We start from the raw sequence: 20,861 nt of genomic DNA on the forward strand, positions 1-20,861 counted from the left end.
CGGAATGAGACAATTTGTTTTTCCAACTCCACTGCAACTTTAACGTCTCTCCACGGTAGACAAAAGGGGCATGGGGTTTACAATCTGTAAGTTCCAAGACTTAAAAGTATGGTACCCCATAGTGTACAGGGCTTTAGAATGGGTGCTTGGTCACTCCATCTTCAAGTCCTTTTGTGCATGTATGATGCCTGGGCAACTGAGGAGCATCTATCAGATCCCTTAGAGCCTCAGCCACTTACCTGAATAAGTTATGAAATAAGTGATTTGATAACTGCTGCTTTAAATAAAACTCTGGGTTAATACAACTGTTCTTTGTGCCTTCTGGAGCATGGTGTTACAATTTCAAATTTTGCTGAGTAGTGATACTTCTGATAGGCTGCTGATCAAAATTGGCCGATTTTCACTTTGAATCATCAGGAGTCTCCAAATTGAGAAGTAAAGCACAGCCTGAAAAATCTGCCATTAGTGCAATACAGCTTTTGTGCTCCTCTAGGCAATGTATTATGAGGTGTGAGGAAGTGCACATACTGTATAGTTCTGTTGTTGAAGGACAGCCTGTGAAGTGGAGCGTATAAGCTGAGAACCACTGCATGGAGAAAAAGGCAGAGGCACTGTATAAAAACCTCTCTCCCAGTGTATGTCCACCTGAACTTAACAGTGGAAGAAGAAAGGTCTGTATGCTGTAACAGATGCAACTGACAGGGTAAAGAATATTGACAGAGAAACGTCTTCCAGTGAAGTTAAAAGATAAGTTTATAGTGAGTTCAGAACTTTTTGTTTTGTCCTGTAATTATAAGAGATACTCTTTGCACAAAGGAGGACTGACAAGGAGCTTCTGTTAAGTACAGCAGCTCATGTTTTGAATTATAAGAGGAACAGAGTGACTTAAAGAAAAAAGTTTTTTGAGCGGACAATGAAAAGTTTGCCTTGGTGCTAAGTAAACAATAGATTTTGCTAGCTTAAGAGATGAATGAGGCTGTCTAACTCGTAATTCTGCCAAGTCTGTTACCTATGCATCTCAGGGGTAGGAATCTTATTTTATTAGAATTGTGGGTTGTCTTTTAACTACTTTTTTAAAATGTACATACCAAATGTATATTTATTATGGAGAAATATTTTGTGTACATTAATTAGTAAAAAAAATTGTGGGATTGTATTTATTTTAGTAAAAAGGCATGTGTTATTATTAAATTAATCCTATATTATTTAATTTATAAATAAAAAAACAACAACATGAATTCACAGTTTATTTTAATTGTAAAAATACTCTAATATGGAACAAAGATTAACATAAAAAACATTTTTAAAAGAAAAACACAATTTTAATCACATGGAATCTATTCTAAAAACCTGATTGGAACATCCCTAGTGCTGGGCAACTGTATACTTGGAGAAAGCCAGGTACACAAGATGTAAGTTGAACTATTTCCTAAATTTGGCTGGCATGGACAATACACCTCCAGCCTTTCATCCACACTTCTCAAATGATTCTTAATTGATTTCTGTCATTAGAATTGTGAGAACAGAGAAGCAATTAGAGATTGATTTTACTTGGGACAGTGTGCATTGTTCACTGCGTGAGAAGTTTTGCAGTTTTATTGTCCAAATTCATTTTATAATGTGAGATCCTGCTTTGGAGGTGGTTTGATCAGATGTGTCACCTCTTGTTCAAAACATAATACATCACAAATTATTTGGCATTTACAAACTTCCAAGCAGTGCACATAATTAGTTGCTTGATCTTCTGTTTAAAGATTGCTTTGGAACCCCTCAGGTAGGCTGATAAGTTTGCTGCACCATCACAAGTCTGGTCCCCACAAAAACCAAGGTAATACATTTCACTTTGTCAAAATGTCATTGAGGATTTTGAAAACTGTGGAAGGACCACTCTTAGGCAGGTTGTAAAAGTCAGTAAAATCTTCATAGAATTAATTTAGACTAATTCATAAGCTCTTCCTCAATTAATACTGCTTTAGTTTCAATGGCATGTACAACATAAAAACAGCTTGAATCAATAATAAAAAATTCATAGAACATCACAAAAATTGTCATGAGACATCTAGTTCCTCACAGCTAGCTATGATTAATATTAGGAGAGTCCTGAGCTCAGAGCTGCATTAGCCTAAAGAGGTGGCTCTTTTAGGGTTTCTTATCATCTATAGCAATCAGAAAACAACAGATGTTTACTGTTTTATATCATCTATCAACTGAACTTCTTTTTACCTTTTAATATCATATCAAATTGTATCACTATGTAGGCTGTTGAAACATATGTTGTAAAGTGAGCAATGGTTTCTCTGTGTTTGTATACTCTCAGAAAGATCAAGAGAAGCAGACGATTTAAAATAGGAACAGTGGCCATTTTACTAGGCACACCTACTGTATATCTAATACCATGTTGGTCTCCCTTTTTCTTTGAAAACAGCTTGAATTTTTCAAGGAACTGATTGAAAAGACAGTCAGTTATCTGCATTTTCCTCTTATTGTTTTTTCTTGATTTTAAATATTGCCGCATTGTTAATTTACATAAGCAAATATTTTTGTTTACATGACTGGGGCAAAGCAGTAGCTTGCATATTTCAGGTAATCATTTTTGTGAGTAATTTTGTATCTCTGCATTTCATGACTGCAAATACCAGTAATTCCCTAATGCTCTTTAATACAGTGTGAATCTAAAAATATTTTAATATTTTTGCCAGGTCAAGCACTGAAAAACTGGAGTGTGAAATTTAATCACTGATATTTTCTTTTTACCCCATTTACAGAATATACATAAGCTACAGTAATACACAATGTGAATATGAAATCTTTGTTAAAGGATTAGAGAGTTCAAACTATTTTCTTTATTTAAACATATTAGAAGTGTTGTTTCATTCATTGTAAAGCAAGTTTAACAACAATAGAGTGATACATGTTTTTAGGTATTGGTGTCAATGACAAAAAGGTTTGTTTTAGTGTTAGTATTAATGTGGCTTTTTTAATAAAATAGTAACAATTTCCTTTATTCTAAACCTGGAAAGTCCACCTCAGATGGTCTGGTATCATTGAGCTTCTGCTGTCTCATGACAATCATTCATATGTAACCAATTAGTTTTAAGCTCAGCCTCTAATGTAAACCAGAAGTGCACCAAGACAAAATAAAAATTCCCAGTTTGAAAAATAAAAAGGCCTGTCCTCTCTTATGCACAAATATATACTTAAAATCGCTTTTGAAATGTGAAACGGTCTGCCTTCACAAATAAATTCTTCCTATATGATGTGAGAGCTAAGCTTAAAGCTGAAGGATTGAAAGTGAATGATTGGTGAAGATTAATGACCTTTCTGAAATAACTCTGATATTGTTCTATGAACAACAGAAACTCAAAGATATCAGATCCAGCCAGGCTTATGTATGACAGACAGCAGGTGACACAATTTGGCTAATGTGTTCCACATTTAATGCCATGTTAATGACCATGTTAATTAAGAATGTGAACATCTTTGGGAAAAGCATGACTTATGTCTTCCAGTGAAGGATTAGCATTTGAAGAATATATCCCCAGCTTTCCTAAAGTTAAAATTGCTTCAACATGTGCATCAACCAGTGCTCTTCAGTGAATACAAAGAATGCAAAATCAACTTACAGTCTTTTTCTCTCTTTTTGCTGGAGGAGGCTGCTGTGGTGTAGGCACTAAAATTGGAGGAGAGGAATACACTGTCTGTCCAGGATAGTAAGGTGCTCCTGCAATTTTTGGCAAAAAATTAAATACAGTAATATACGTGAATTTACGTTATTGTTTAACAAAATTTAGGAAATTTTACAACTTTCTTTGTAAACTTTTCCCATTACCATTTACAACACTTTTCTCTTATTTTTCAAGTATGTGCTTAAACAAAATCTTATGGAAATATTTACAAATCTTCAAACTTTGCATTGTATAATGAAAGGAATTCAAAATGTTGATACTGTACCATATTACAGGTGACAAAATAGCATATAGATGCTCCACAAGCTTAATCAGCTGTATGACAGTTTCAAAGAATAAAAATATATATTTTTCTATATATGTACATACATACACACACACGTTAATATAACTTTCATTAATCATTGCACCAGAAAGTGGCAACATGTTGCCTGTTGATTAGCACATACAAGTAAGAATTTCACTGTAACGATTTACATGCAACAAAATCCTTTTCACCTATTAAAAAAAAAAAAAAAAAAAAAAAACTAAAGCTTGTGCTAGAATCTGTAAAGGTCTGGGAAATGGAGAGGAGACAAAATAAAACAATAACCAAAATATAGTAACTGTAAATATATCTAAATATATGTTTTGTTTTCTTTAGAATAGAAGTACAACCCTTCAGAAAGCAATCGCAAAAAGTAACTAATTAAATTCTAATATTAAAAAAAAAAAAAAAGTTAAAACTCAACCGTAAAATTTTAGAATACAGAACATATAGAACTGTAGAACATATCTGCATAGCATAATATTCAGGTGCATTTGGGGACTACGTTAACTGACTTCAATGTTGGAGCCTTTTACATTTTTAATTTACTTCAAAGGGTACATTACATTTTTGTTTCTTAAATATTTTTGTGACAATTGTGATATTCCAAAAGTAACAGTGATAATAGAATAAAATTACAAGCATTAGTACACTACATTAAACACTTGCTTCAAGTGATTTAAAAATGGATATGGTACTGGTATTTGTATAGGGTCTGTGACTAATTGTTAGACTCTGTTGAAATTCAAGCGCTTTATTGAATCACTATGCATATATTAATCTTTTTAAATAGCAAACGGGATTATAAGATAGAAAACACAGTAACCCAACAGGGGTATTTAGTGCAGTAAAAGCAATATTCTCTTTCTGCACTTTAGTGACAGTACCAGACCACTACATACCCAATAAATGCCTGCTTATATTAACAAAGTGATATTGCCAAAAGAAAACTTATAAATAAAAATAGGTCATATTAGTATAAAATCACTATCATTATTACTCCATGAAAGAAGAATGCAACTTAAATAAGCTCCCCATCTAGCTATACATATCAGATAAAGCCAAGTAATTCTTTCAAATTAACTAAATATCTAAGAATCTGGAAAATAACAATTATTGTATGATGGAAATACTATAGGTAACACTGATCTTAAAAGATTTGTATTTCAGGCTCAAGTTACACAGAAGCAAAAGCAGCTCTTCTGGTACGAATGAACAGTATAATCACAGCTCTGTGCTTCTGGTATGTTATACCGCTAAGCAACATTTTTATAAAGCACAGTGAAAATTGTCATCCTGCTCTCTCCTTATTTATGGCTCAAATCAGTCTTTTTGCTCACCATAAAACCTGTTCACCACAGCCCACTCTTTGCTGAATGCCAATCAACTCCGATGTGCTGCCTACACATCAACTGCTGGTTCTCTATCTAAACCCATCTTATGTTTGTATCACTTAGGGGAACTCCTCTTTCCTGTCAAACGGATTCATTCAAACACCTTTTAGCTACAGAATGATAAACTCCATTCTTTACAACAGTAATGTTTTAGATGAATTTACATCCTTTAAGGTACTCATATGAAAAATGAATACATAATTCAGCACAATTATACTAATTTACCAACCACCAGAGCCACATCACTGCTTCATGAATCAGTTTGGTAGCCTATTATCTGACTAAACTATAAATTATAACCATACCCCTGTATAGTGGAGATGGGGGGATTTTAATATTAACACAGATGAGGAAACTGACACCTGTAGGAAATGTTTTACTATTCTGCTAAATTTGGCAAGGTGTTGCCAGATTATTAATGGCCCAATTCATTGTCATAATATTACATTGGATCTTATTATTACTTATGGAGCTAAAGTTCAAGAAGTACTTATTACATGACTAAGTGAAATTATCTCTGATCACTTCTTAATTACATATGACTTGTTCCTACCACTACCAATAAAATTGCATTTTAAAGACAGTGCAATATCTGGATAGCAACTCGACATCACAATTTGCAGATATTCGGAGACACTCAAATTTTAATTGTAGAAAACAATATACAGTAGATCAACGGATTTATAATGCATCTCAGAAAAAGGCACTGGATACACTAGGCCTCCTTAGAAAGAAAAAAAAATATCACACAGAAAGTCAACTTTTTTAAGGTCAGTACTCATATTCTTAAAATACAATGGTAAAAACTGGAGCATAGATGGCAAACAAAGTTACATATCTTCAGAAATGCATCAAGAGACAATGTTGAAGTATTAAGAAAAACTACATTTTCTTGCATGTTCTAAGACTGAAAAAATAATCTTTGTGTACTAATTAGAAAAGTTGCCAATTTGATAAATGGAAATTCTAAACTGCCATGTAAAATACCTACAAACATTAGCGGTACGATTTTCTACATTTTTTAATGATATTTTAGACCAACAGATTTGTTTTACAAAAATTATTTGTTTAAATGGTTTAAATGAATCTGGTTGTGGAAAATAATCTGTGATTTCACAGATCTAGTCTGTACACACAAGAATGCTCTTGCCTGGTGCACTAGCCTACTATAAAACTTCAAAGCCCCTGTTCTTCAACAACATTAATAGAAATCATGGCCTTTGCAATCATGTTTATCATGAGTAACGCTATGAGTACTGTTATTTGCTTTGTGAGACTTATGATCTGTGAAATGACAATGAACCTCTACTAGGTACTTCTCTTTCAAAATACAAAGCATGGCTGTAGTTGACATATGCAATGGCTGCTTTCCCTAACAAAATTTGCCCTGTAAATAACTATCATTTATCTTTTCAAAGTTCCAAACAGAACTTTGATAGTTGCAGTGACCTTTCTTTTATTAGACCAACCTGATAGACACAGACTATACCTACACTACCCACTGGTGAATTATAGGAGTCTACCATTAGAGAACGAATAGGGCTAATTACACACAAAAAAAAAAAAAAAAAAAAAAAAAAAAAAAAAAGATAAAAACTTATATTAGAAATATCTGACTATTTCCTATTCACAATACTTATTTTAATAGTACTTGAGGAAAAAACATGTATTTGTGTGTTTCCATATTGGAAAAAGATAGTTCAAGATTTAAAAGTTGAACTGTTATAGAAGACATGTATTAAGGAGATCAAATTATTACTGTATATACTATATGGCTCAAATGTTTTCTTTGGTATATCTGAGGTAAAATATTGATGATGCTGGACAGCACAATACACATCTTTTGAAGTATATGATTCACAGAATCTGGTAAGCTGCTTCTATGTCCTTCCTAATACAAAGTAAGAGGGGAGCTACATTTCTTTAAACTGTTTTGTGGAATAAAAGCTACCTTCATAGTGTCAACAGTCATGCATCTTTAAATATACTGTTTATAGCAATTTTATGAAGTACAAACTTGTAAATGGTAAATTTTTTTTAATTAGTTAATCCTATTTGTTATAAATTATGAATCTGTGTAGACACAAGTTAGATCACTGCTATTAAGTCAGGGAATCGGTTTTGGTTGTGAATTAATTCACAATTTATTTTAGTGATTATGGTTTTGTTGTCACAAGTATGAGCTGGAAGCAATTCTTGAAAATGAGATTAGTGTAGGTCTCTTGATGCAGTATGAGCTGAGTGTTTGTAACAAAATTTTGGTTTACCCATTAAGCCAACTTCTCATTTCTAATTCATAGTCATAGCTTGTGACATTGTGATTGCAGAATGGGTAAACGCAGCAGAAAGCAGGTTTCTCCTTCCAACACCTAGACTTACACAGTCACTGGGTGAGGACTGAGAAATGGTGGTGATGGTGTGTGCTACTTCTTATTTAGAGAAGGCAGCTGAAGCTAAAGAGGATCAGATCACCATCGGTTGAAGGTTTACTGGCACCATTAACTAAGAGAAGATTAAAAAGTATGCTATGTCTAAGGAAACCATAGGAATCCTAAAGAGTGAAGTGGACTCTGTTAGAGCAAAACCTGGTCTTCCTTAGTCAGTGTATGTGTTATCATAGCCTTTACCATGAAAAGAAGAGTAGAAAATGAAAAGATGGGTGTTTGCTGAGATAAATTCAATGCAGAAATTTAAACTGATGGCTGTAAGCCAGCAAATCGGCCAGCTACTGTAGTATCGGAGTATACACAGGAAAAAAATAGTTATGTAGATAATGTCTTTTAAAATAAACTAGTTACTGGGAGGTGAAACAATTTAAGAAGCTTGAATTATACATTATACATGACATATATATTTTTAAAATGTAATTACAATTGCCAAGGTTAAACCAGTATTCTTTTCTTAATGGAATAAACTGCAGATGATCATGTAAGGATAGATTTGGTAAATTTAACTTACAAGCAGTGTCAGAAATAAAGCAAAAGTATGTGTTCTAAATTACTTTGTTTTAATAAAAATAATTAAGAACAACTCACCATAGGCTGTAGGGAACTCCCCAGGTCCAGGACCTGTATAAAAAGTGCTAGGACCTGGAGGCTGAACAGAATACTGCTGAGGTGGTGCCACATATGGGGAACTGTGCCGGTACTGCAATAAACAGAAAAGAAATCAATAGTCTTTAAACAAAACTGTACATGCTTGACATAAATCACTGGAAAGTTTCTGAAGTAAATTTTGAACTTTGCTGTTTAAATAAGTGCTAAACTCATGATAACTAATCTTTTGTGCTAGAGTACGTCTCAAAATTACTTTATATCATTATATTTCCTACTTGTTGTGTATCATTTTGACCTATTATCTGGGATTGTTCCAAACATATTCTTTCACCTTTCTAAAATAGACTGTTACTGTAAACATTCACCCACAACATATGACTGACATATGCCATGTGCTAGTACCGGTCTCCCTGGATTTCAAGGAATATTTTAGTGGTTATTGGGACCACAGGAAGAGCCAGAAACAGTTAATCAGTTCTTATGCTCCTTTAAAAATTGAGATATAAAAAAAAAATGATTATATATATATATATATATATATATATATATATATATATATATATATATATATATATATATATATATACATATACATATACACACACATATTTATTTCTGTGAATTACAGAAGATTGCAATCCTCAAATCTCAAGTACCCTGGGAGCCACACTTGTTTCACTTTAAATTAAACATTTCCATAAATCTTAAATTTAGCATTTTTCACCTTTTATCTGAATGTAATTGTCCCACTGTTAACATAAAGGAAAAAAAATAAAGAACTCTAATGCTCGACAACAGAGAAATTTAGAAAAGAATAAAAAGAAATCAAACAAGCGCAGAAAGTATAGGATTATCCACACTAAAGATGTGAAAGCAGTTTTTATGTGATTTCAAAGACAAAATCTACTGTACACTATTGGAAGTCTTGGAAACTTCACAATGACAGCTAGGGAAAGCCTTAGGTTAAGAGAGGCTTAATTAAATCTATATTTTAATAATAATGCACTGGCTGTAATTCATATTTTGAAACCAGAACAATCAAAGCTAACAAGTAGTAATTACAGGCCCTAATCTTGTCCTATCACAAGAAATTATTCTTAATTTTATATAGGACCATTCACTGCATGTAATATGAACAGGAATAAAATAGCATATACTGCATAAAAATAGATAGGCAGTGTGACGTAGTGCTCAAGGCTGTGGACTTTAAACCTGTTGGATGTGGATTCAAATCTCACTGTTGATATAATATGACATTGCACAAGAAACTTCACCAGTCTTTGCTCCATTTGGAAATAAATAAAAGAAATGTAAGCAATTGTATCACTCAAAGTTGTAAGTTGCCTTGAATAAAAGCATCAGTGAAGTAATAACAATATCAATATTGACATGCTTAGTTATAACAAAAACTGAATAGACAATACATCAAAATAAAACTTAACTATGGGCAGAAAGTGATGCTGCTTTGTGGAAAAGAATGAAATTGGCAAAAAAAAAAAAAAAGATTAAAGCGGTTTAGAGGACATTTTAGAGGGTTAATGTTAGACTGCTATAGAAAATCAAACCTAACTAATCTTTAAGCAAACCTTACTTAAAAAGATCCAAGAAACAGGGATTAGTACATTCACCAAGAGCTGCACAGCTGAACTTTGGAACAGCTAGAAAAAAATCTTCATTGTCTCATTAGTTACTACTGGCTAAACAGCACAGTTTTTTAAAAAGTCAGTATTTTTCAGGAAGCCATTGTCAACTGAAATTAATTTTAAGTCACTGCCTTTAGACCGAACTTAAATGCTGCATTTTGATCTTTGACCTTTCTGTAGTTACTTTGATAATTGGTAAAGGGGAAATACTGAAAAGCAAATTCAATTTTAATAGACTCTTATTCATTTATAAATTAGCAGCTGACAAGTGATTGTGCACTTTCAATCAACGTTCTTAAACACACTACTGCTTTAATTTCAATCAATCTAACTGCATGCAGTATCATAAGGTGCGTTTTAGACTAATCAAGACTGCAAAATAAATACAGTAACAGAGGCATAAATACAATTTGCAGGAAGTAACCTGTAAGGCAAATGGTATATTTAATAAATGTAGCATTACGAAGCCATGTGGACTTCATGGAACAATTTGATATGTCATGTATAATAATTCAAAATCTTAAAGCCTCATTTTTGTACTGGTGTACATCTAAAAATACAAAGTACAAAATATGCAGGAAAGATAATAGGTTAAAAAAAAAAAAAAGTTATTTAAAAAAAGTTTGGAATAGTTTTGCATTTCTATAATCAAATGCAATTATTCCTGACCTGCACCTAATGATTGCTGTGAGATGATCCAGCTTCTCGGCTACCCTACTCTGGATAAGTGGGTTTAAAAATGGATAGGTAATGAAAAGCTAAAACATAAAACTCATGACATTTAATGATATCTGCATCATCATTCTAATAAAGGCTTTTAAATTTGGCATGTTATTATAAAGATGTCCGATAAGAGCAACATACTCACCTGTGGAATATAGTACTGGGGACCTTGTGGTGTGGGGAAGGGCATGGCTGTCATTGTCATCATGATGGGTTGATTTGGAGGATATACAGCAGCAGCAGGGGTTTGTGATCCTGGGCGAATTGATGGACTGTTGCTGGGAATGGGAGCTCTTGCTGTCTGCATCTGAGGCCTTGGAAAAAACTGCAGAGAGAAATACAAATATTCCAATTGGAGGAAAAGGAGACAATAAGATACAGTTAACACTCAGTGGTCTCACCAATAAGACCACATATACATTAAATTCAACATACTGTACATGGGAAAGTGACTGTGTGTGGGGGTATTGTATTATATTATTATTAAAAAAGTTAGCTTGGGTAGAGAGAACAAAAACTATTCATTAAAAGATACATTTTAAAACTGAGGACATGGATGATACATGAATACTTGTATATAAAAAACATTACTGCAGGGTTTTTAAAGAAATGCAAAAAATAAAGGCGTGAATGTTGGCATGGTGTGAATCTGCAATTCAACGGGGGGCAGGAACTGAGAATGCTCAAATGCATAACATACTACTAATGATTATAATTATAGTATTAGTGATCTGGACATACAGTAATCCCTCGCTATATCACGCTTCAACTATTGCGGATTTTATATGTAAGCATATCTAAATATATAACGCGGATTTTTCGCTGCTTCGCGGGTTTCTGCGGACAATGGGTCTTTTTACTTCTGGTACATGCTTCCTCAGTTGGTTTGCCCAGTTGATTTCATACAAGGGACGCTATTGGCGGATGACTGAGAAGCTACCTAATCAGAGCACACAGTTAAAGTTCCTGTGTGCTGATTGGCTCAGCGACGGAGTGCTGCATTAACCAGGAAGTCTCATCTCACTCATTCAGCATTAACGTGCTCCTGCTACTGCTTCAGGGGCCGTGTCCAAGCGCCAACAGAAGATGCAAATGATTGCAGAAAAGGTAAAAGTTTTGGATATGTTGAAGGAAGGGAACAGCTACACCGCTGCAGGACATCATTATGGCATCAATGAGTCCACGATTCTTTTTATTTAAAAAGGAGGAAAAGCATATAAGATCTACAGCCGCAGTGTCCTTTAACCAGGGCGCAAAACGAGTTGCAAGTGGACGTGATAAGGCAGTAGTCTGGATGGAATCTGCTTTAGGGATTTGGATTGAAGACTGCCGGATGGAGAACAACGGCGGTGCTACACAGTCGCCTGAAGAGGATCCTTTAGAAGAGCTGTAATGCTCTCCTTTGTTGTGCAGTAAAATTAAACTCATCGTTATCGGACACGTCGTCGTGTCATTGTTGGTGAGTAACCATAATTAATTATCTATGTACAGTACTTATTACATGTACATAGTTTAGTGTCACTGTACACACTTTACTGTATACAATTTTTCTTGCATTGTACGTATTTATTGCTGGTGGCTTGTCTGTCGTAATGGCTGTAACATATGTGATATCGGAGACGCTCGATATCTTTAAAATAATATTTAGGTTTTACTGTATATAAACTGTGTTTACATACATAATTTTAACGAATCTTACCTAATAACTAAGAGAATACAAAGGGTTTATGCTGTATAATTGTGCGGGAAATGTTTATAATAGTGTGGGAGAGTTTATAAGGGCTTAAAATATATAAAAAGAACCATATGAACATATGGTTTCTACTTCGCAGATTTTCACCTTTTGCGGGGGGTTCTGGAACGCAACCCCCGTGATGGAGGAGGGATTACTGTACATGAATTGAAATGAAGACAATTCAAATTTCAATAGAAATTACTAGAAAATATATAATCTATCCAAATGCACTTGGTAGGTGCATATATCATATATTTTATGTATATTTGCTTAGCTTTCCTTTGGGTGGCAATGGATTTTTTGAATGCAGTTAGTAAAGCCTCCTTCTACTCTTGTTAAAATGAAAGTGGCACCCAACAATAATACAGCCTACGGTTTCAGAAAGGAATAAAAAAATACACAAACGTGGTTCAGACACTTCTCACAAAAACACACAAATATGTAAACATATGGAATAAACATATTTGTATGAATTTACACATGCATAAAATGTTTATTTTTCCTGTTCTCTTTGATTGAATTTCCATGAAATGAGATGAATTAGAAGAAAAAACAAAAAGCAAAAATAGTGCCTGCTCTCTGTAAACATTGCGATGGTAAAGACCAAATTGTTTTTGTTGTTCAAGCAAATAAGAACTGAGATGAAAAGGTGAATATGAGGCAAAAGGACAAAGTGTAACTTTTTTTCTGGTTAATGCTGCGCACACACACACAGTATGCTTTAAAGTTTTAGAATCAAAACACTTTTTGTTTTCTTCCTCTAACCATTTCAGGCAATCCTATGTATTATTGAGGCAATTAGCTGGAAGGTGCTACTTGTTGAATTGATAGTGCTCATACAAAAGAATGTTAATGTAGTGTTTTGGATTAACCTTTGCTCCTGCATTTGGTGACTGCCTTTAAAATCTACAAAGGCAACCCAAAATTAATACTAGAGGAACATCCATGAAAGAACAGCAAGCAATTTGATGCTGAAAGAAAAGAAAAATTCAAGCACAGAAACCATACTTGTGCTCAGCAATAGGCAACAATCAGGTCGCCGAAAGTAAAGGGCTGCAGTTGATGACAGACAGATTATCAAGCCTGTGAAGAAAAAAATAATACAACTATAGTAGCAGAATGACGTGAGAAGTATAAAGAGGCATCTTTGTCTGCCAATATATAAGAAAATGTATCTATACTCATTGGCTAGTTAAAAGTTATAGGCTAATTATGCAAGCAAGACAAGGCACAAAAACATATGAACATGAAAAATATATGGGGAAGTATGCGGGAGTGTAAAGTCTAACTAGTTAAGTCAATCCAATCAAGCATGCAAGACAGAAGGAGATTTAGTGTTGGGGTGGTGGAGGTGGGGAACCCAGAAACAAAATATGATGGTAGTAAACACTTGGGAAAACATTTTAGATGACAAACCAGTGAAACTTTTCAATGACAATGAGTTATAGGTGTGATGCATAAGTGCCAAAGTCCAACATTTAACAATAAATTTAACTCATATAAATACTTACATTTCCCCCGATAGGGAACATACAAAAAATGTAATTTTAAAACACTATAAAACAAATACACAAGAACACCTAGAAATTGTGACAGTTTGTAATTTTGCCTCGTATTTATTTATAATTTCATCTCCTAGCAAAACCAGCTTACTGCTGCTGATCAGTCTATAAAAGGCTTCAAAGCCATTTCCAAATAACAGTTAAGGGTGTTATTGTACAGTAATATATCTAAATTCATAGTTTTAAAGAAAAAAAACACACACATACTACCAATCTAGCCAACAGTAATCATCTTAGCCAACTGTTTTTACATAACCTGACCATGTGATTGACCTTAAAAGTCTTAAATTACTATAAGTTTACATCAGGTGATCAATGCAACATTCTTGATATGCTAAACGTCAACTTGGACGAGTCTACCACCAAGAAAACATACAACAAGCATGGCTTCATGGAAGGAAAAGTCTGAAAGTGTGTCTTGGACACAATTGCTGCATCAGGACCCGACTCATGTCACCAATTACCATGAATATCACACTATCAGGCAGAATTAAATAGAATATTCAGAAACTATGTCCAACAGCTACGTCTTAAGTGAAATTCAACATGCCACAGAACAATGACTTATATCAAGCACAGAAATCTGTGAAAGCATATATAAAAAAAAATTCAATATTTAATAAGTGTCAAATAACAGTCTAAAGAACTCATAGGAATGACAGAGTGGGAATCTAGAGAATGTTCCATGGTTAATTATTAAATGACGTTAACCAGCATGTTTTAATTTCAAACTTTTCTCATCTCTATGTGCTGGAAAATCAAGTTTTTTTGCTTAAGTATAAGAATAGTGTGATGATTATTTAATACTAATAATTCTTTACATTTATATAGTGCTTTTCTCACTACTCAAAACACTCTCTACACTGGGAGGACCAGGGAAGTGAACCCACAATCTCCTTACTGCAAAGCAGCAGTGCCACCACTGTGCCGCTGCCAAAGTAATACTGTATATGTTTATATACACTAAACCATAACATTTCTTGAGGGACACATCTCTCATCATACAGTAAATTCAGAAACAGAAGTTGCAGCTGAAATGAAGATTACTCCGTTGTAAAAAAAGGTTCTTGCAGCTTACAAGACTTTCACTACTTATACAACCTAAGAGGTACTGAGGAACATCAGTATGTACCATTTGTTCTTCCATGTAATAAGGTTCTTATTCTTGCTTTCACAGGGCTGTCACAAACTATGAATGCATTCCCTTCTATTCTTGTTTTAGCCAAAGACGTGGCTTAAAAGTGGGATAAAATACTGGAAACTAAGCGGCAAACCCATTGAAAATGAGAGACACTCTGTTAAAAGGTTTTTTTCTTTATCTGTTTTGGGTGAAAGTTTCTTTAACTGCATAGCCCAAAAAATATTCTTTGGGCTGCTGTCCATTTCTGGTTGACACAAGCAGGAATGCCATAGGGATGTAACTGATGAAATTCTGCCACTATTCCAAATTAATGTATATATATCTCTTTTACGAAACCCAGGTAGGTAAAAGAGCAATACACAAATGTGACATCTTAAGCTTCATCCCACTGTATGTAAGGTTATATGTATTTATTAAACACGGTTTTGTGATGCAAAACACTTTGATGCAACATGGTATATTTAAATAAACTCTCTGAATGTGCAGATTCCTTACTTGACATTTTCCCCCATCAGTTCTTACAAAAGACATGTGTAGGTGCTCTAGCAGTAATCATCTTTTATACTATGGCAAGTACCATGTGAATTCCTTGTGAGGGTTGATACTGCTTGTTCTCTTTCACCTTTCAGCATTGCTTCACAGATATGTGGGTGGTGTACCAAGAAGGACCAAACCTGAACTGTTCCACATTTATGATTGGTTCTAGAAGCTGCAAAATTTTGTATCACAATCTCCTTCTTGCCACTGTTTCTCTTCTTGAGAATGTGCATGCAAATGTCAACTATTAAGATACAGACATACAGTATGTACAGACTGCTTTATGTCAAAGTGGGCTGCAGCAGTGCCACACAGTTTTATTACAGACTTACAAAGATTTAGCCAATCTGAACATGAGCTCTCAATATTGTAATATTTTTCCCTGGATTAAAATTTTGAGGATTTATAAGGCTACTTAATAAACAGAAACATGAAAAAGTCAGTTTATGAATGGCTAATATATCTTTAAAACATGTTAAAGCTTGGGCTATTCATTTTTCCCCCTAATGTAATGGGGTCTTATATGTCATTCAGTAAGTTTGATTTGTTCAGGGGTGATGAAATATTTCCCATTTCATTAGCGCAAGTATAAATGTTGCAAATTGAATAAATGCATTTTTGCTTTTTTTTCCTAGCATAGCTACACTGCATGGCTAATTATTTCTCATTCATCTGCTCTAGGACTGTAAAAGGGGGCCAAGAAAGAAAATGAAATGGGATAATTGCTTACCAGATTCTTATATATTTAAAAGCTGGTTTATATACAATAAGTAGCTGTTCTATTTATGTGGATGTCTCACTCACACGCATGTCTGGGTAGATGTTGTAGGGCAGTATGGTGTTAATTGTGGGCCAGGCAATGAAAAGACTGGGTTGGGGGGGGTTTGGGGGATGGGTTAAGTGGGTGTGTAGAGTTGGAAAAATTTCTCTAGGCAAATTGCCATTAAAAACATGTACAGGTGTCTTTGCGTTCACATGAGATGGACTTTCCACTAAAGAAATACATGAAAGATGGATTCTCTAGACTGATACTTGATGAGGATCACTTAAGATGATACTTGAACATCACACCTGCATTCTGCGCCTTCTTTGTGCCCAAAATCGATATACTACCAAATCAAAACATATTAGCCATTTCTTAATGGCTGTGCTGCAGGTTAGCCCCTGATATAGACAGTATTTCAAGTGTCTATAACTGTCAGAGGTAATAAACATGCTCCAATCTTTCTGATTAAATTCAAGTCATTAAATAACCTTTAAGTCTGTCTGTTTGTATGATGAAGTGTTTATTTGTTACACCTTCAGTAAGACCCTTTTTCATTTGTTGACAGCTGTCAGCTCAGAAACCAATTTTCAAAGGGAAGTTTGATTTTTAATAAATTATTCTTTAAGATAATCCTGAAAAAAAACCCAAAAACTACAAATTCGATATTATACAAATATCTTTAGCTACATTAAATAAAAGGTTGCTAAAATTATTTGAAAAATTATTTTTTAACAAGGGTAAGAAAATAATCAACAATTGTATTTAAAATTATTCAATACATGTTTGCAACATTTATCAAAAATGTTTAAATGCTGAAGGTAGTTTTATGAAAAGTGAGGAAAGGCGAAACCATTTAACATCAATCAATTATGGAAAAATATCAATATAACTGAACATTGATTACATTATACTCTCACATTGCTTTAACTGCTCTATCAATCTTTCCATTCATTTTCCAAATACATTTTTCAAATGCAGGGCTGTGGGTGAAGCTAAAGCCTATCCCAGCATGCATTAGGTGCAAGGCACGAACAGTCCTCGGACAGGGAGCCAGCAATTTGCATGGCAAACACACACACACACACATCTAAGGCCAATTCAGTGTCACCAATCCATCCAACCTGCATGTCTTTGGACTGTGGGCAGAAAAAGGAGTACCTGGAGAAAACCCAAATGGACATGGGAAGAATACATAAATTTCATGCGGGGAGCACCTGAGACTTGAACCCTCAGTCTCTATGTTCCAAGGCAGCATGGGCTACCATTGTGCCACTGTGCTGCCCTGAACTTCTATATTTAACAATTACTACAATACAAAAGAGAAATCACTATTAATATTATAATATGTATAATGAAACAAAATCTAATAAGAGAGAAGATAAGGTGATACCTGAATCACTTGCACAGCTGGCTAAAATTAGCCAGCAAGTTGTCAGTTCACTTTCAAAAACTTACATTTTAAAGAATGAGGTGCACCTCATATGTCTCACATTCTGGACTTGAATCCCATGTTCTTTCCAGGTGTGTGAGGAGCAGACTCCAGTTTTCTTCCCACAACCTCAAATATGTGCATGTTAAGGTAACTGGTGTTTCCAAATTGGAATATATGGGGGTGTGAGTGGAACCTGTCCTACAATGGTGTTCTGTCCAGGACTGCTTCCCACATATGCATACAGGTAGTACCAAGATACAATTTTTCATCTTTGTGTCGCTGTACTGGATTGAACAGGTTTGAGAATGTAATGTTGTGCTATGATTTTTTTTAAAAGAAATATAAACAAACAACTAAGAAAACAATCTGAAAAAGCCAATCAATATCAGGCAATTAACTCAAAAAATAATCTTATGCAAGGACTGAAGAAAAATCAAAACGATTTAACAAAAGAGGCATATTTTGTAGATTGCGTCCAATTCCAAAACAGCCTTAATTAAAATTGTGTTAAGTTCTACATTTTGCTTTCTTGTATGTTCTTTTCAAACACAAATCTTGCATAATTCATTATGATATTAATTTAAATAAACTTGAAACATTTGTTCATAGGAAAGCCTAACTAAAATGACATACATAAGGAAATTTATAATCTGAATTTATTATGGGTTTTGGGTCTGAGGTTGACATACATCACATTCTTACTATATGCTCAGTAACAATGAGACAAGCATTATTTACACTAGCACCTTTACTGATAACATAACCACAAATGAATTTGTGGCTGGTACTAATTAATTTTCAAAAAGAGCTAACAACCACCCCTAGTATACATTAGATTATTGCTGGTCACAAATTAAGTATAACACACCTGAAATAATCTAATGATGACCTTACCACCATTAAAAATGGTCCATTACTAATATTAGCAAATGTAGCTTTGTGGCTCCTACACTTTGGAACTCTCTCCTTCTTGGTCTGTCTGTGAAGCTTCTTTAAAAAGTTTGTTTGTTTTTTTTTTTTTTTTTTTAAACTACCTCAAAACCAACCACTTTTTTTTTCTCCTATTTACGCTATAGTAGAATTAATTTTAATGTACATGTTTTGTGTACCTACTTTACTAGTGCTTAACTGTGCATGGTAGGTAATAAACTGCTACTGTCAGACTATACCAGCTGTAGGCACTTTTGTCAAACCATAATCTATTTGAATACTTTGAACTGTACCTTTAATTTCTATGTGTATGCTTTGTGAAACATTCTGTATTTAAGCAAATATTAGTTCAACTTTGTGAATAAGTTTAGTAATTATTTCTGAATTGTCAGTTATTGAAATAATTTTAACTGAATATTTAACTAATTTAATATGTATTACCTATAAAAAGGAGGCAACTAAATATTTTAAATAGAATACAAGAATTACATTTACATTATGTGAAACCTACAAAATAAAATTTTAATTAACTAAGAAATAATTAGCTTTTCATTCAGTCTTTACACAGATTTAACTATCAGCAAGACAGACATACACCTTTTGAGGATGCTTACCATTGTACCATGTGGAATTGAGAAAAACCACATGGACTAGGAATGGGATTAGAGTGGAAACATGAAACAGCCCTTTTCAGTATATAGTCCTGTGAAAAAGTAGGTAAAATTCAAACATATGTGGACTCATCAACATTCGATCTTTATTTAAACATTATACATATTTAAATAAATCTGATGTAATACAAAAAACGAAAACCTAACTTTGCAATACTTTTTTGAACTAAAAATATACAGATACATCATTTCCATCTATAGAAAAAGTAAGTACATCCTTGGCTCTAATAGCTGGTATTGGCCACTTTGGCAGAAACAATGTGAAGTAGGCATTTCCTATAACTATCTAGCAGTCTTTAACCATTGACTGGGTAAGTTTTTCCCACTCCTTCATGCAGAATTATTTTAGCTGTGTAATGTTTGAAGGGTGTCTCACTTGCACAGCCCATTTCAAATTACCCCAACAGCATTTCAAAAGGATTCACATCTGGGCTTTAACTTGGTCATTGCAGAACTCTTGATTTATTTATTTTCAGCCATTCCTTGATGGATTTACTAGTATGTTTAAAGGTCATCAATCACATTGCCATGTCCATTTTTGATTAAGCTTCAATCTTCCGACAGATGGTGTCACATTATCCTCAACCACTCTCTGGTACAATAAAGAATTCATATTTGATTTTATGATGGTGTTCTGCCTAGGGCCCCGATGCAGCAAAGCAACTGCAAATCATAAATAACATTTCTACCACCAAGCTTTAAAGCTGGTATCCGGCTCTTCTGCTCAAATGCAGTATTTGGGTTTCATCAAACATGTCTTCTGGGACTGTGGCTAGATAACTCTAGCTCTGCCTTATTTGTCCAGTTTTGGTTTTTACTTGGGTGTTCATCGGCAAACTTTGTCTAGCCCTGATGTTCTTTCTAGACTGTGCAGCCTTTTTCTAAAGGTTGACTCATTCATTTTGACATCTATAGTGGCACAAACTACTTGTAGATCCCAAGATCAAACTCTGTGGTACTTAGAGACTCTTTATAGCATCTTGTGTTCTGCTCTCGGGCTGAACTTGCTAGGTTGGCCTGCCCTGGACAAGTTAGCAGTTGCTTGAAAACTTCTTCACTTGTATATGACAGTGGAATTATTGAAGCTGAATTGTCTGGAGATCTATTTAAATCTCTGCCCAGACTCATAGGCATCTATAACCTTCTATCTGAGGGCCTCACCAAGCTCCTTCAATCTAGGCATGGTGACAACACATTTCAACAACAAATAGTAAAGCAAACTAAACGTTTGAGGTTTAAATAAGACAGGTTGCTCCAAGACCCACTTTAATGATCTGG

At 34.1% G+C, this 20,861-nt stretch overlaps 1 protein-coding gene across 18 annotated transcripts in view; it reads right to left on the reverse strand.

Annotated features, from left to right (window-relative positions):
* Positions 1-20,861, reverse strand: part of LOC114656263 (eukaryotic translation initiation factor 4 gamma 3-like) — a 271,004-nt gene that overhangs the window by 111,248 nt on the left and 138,895 nt on the right. For 17 of the 18 annotated variants that reach the window (XM_051930350.1, XM_051930345.1, XM_051930342.1 and 14 more), the window contains 3 exons: positions 10,955-11,134; positions 8,423-8,534; positions 3,624-3,721 (listed from right to left, as the gene is read on the reverse strand). In XM_051930350.1, coding sequence (XP_051786310.1) covers positions 3,624-3,721; positions 8,423-8,534; positions 10,955-11,134 — 390 coding nt within the window. Of the gene's footprint in view, positions 1-3,623; positions 3,722-8,422; positions 8,535-10,954; positions 11,135-13,552; positions 13,609-20,861 lie in introns of those variants that run through there. The other variant, XM_051930358.1, reaches the window with a different exon arrangement.

Source organism: Erpetoichthys calabaricus, chromosome 8, assembly GCF_900747795.2.
Source record: "Erpetoichthys calabaricus chromosome 8, fErpCal1.3, whole genome shotgun sequence".
Taxonomy (NCBI): domain Eukaryota; kingdom Metazoa; phylum Chordata; class Cladistia; order Polypteriformes; family Polypteridae; genus Erpetoichthys; species Erpetoichthys calabaricus.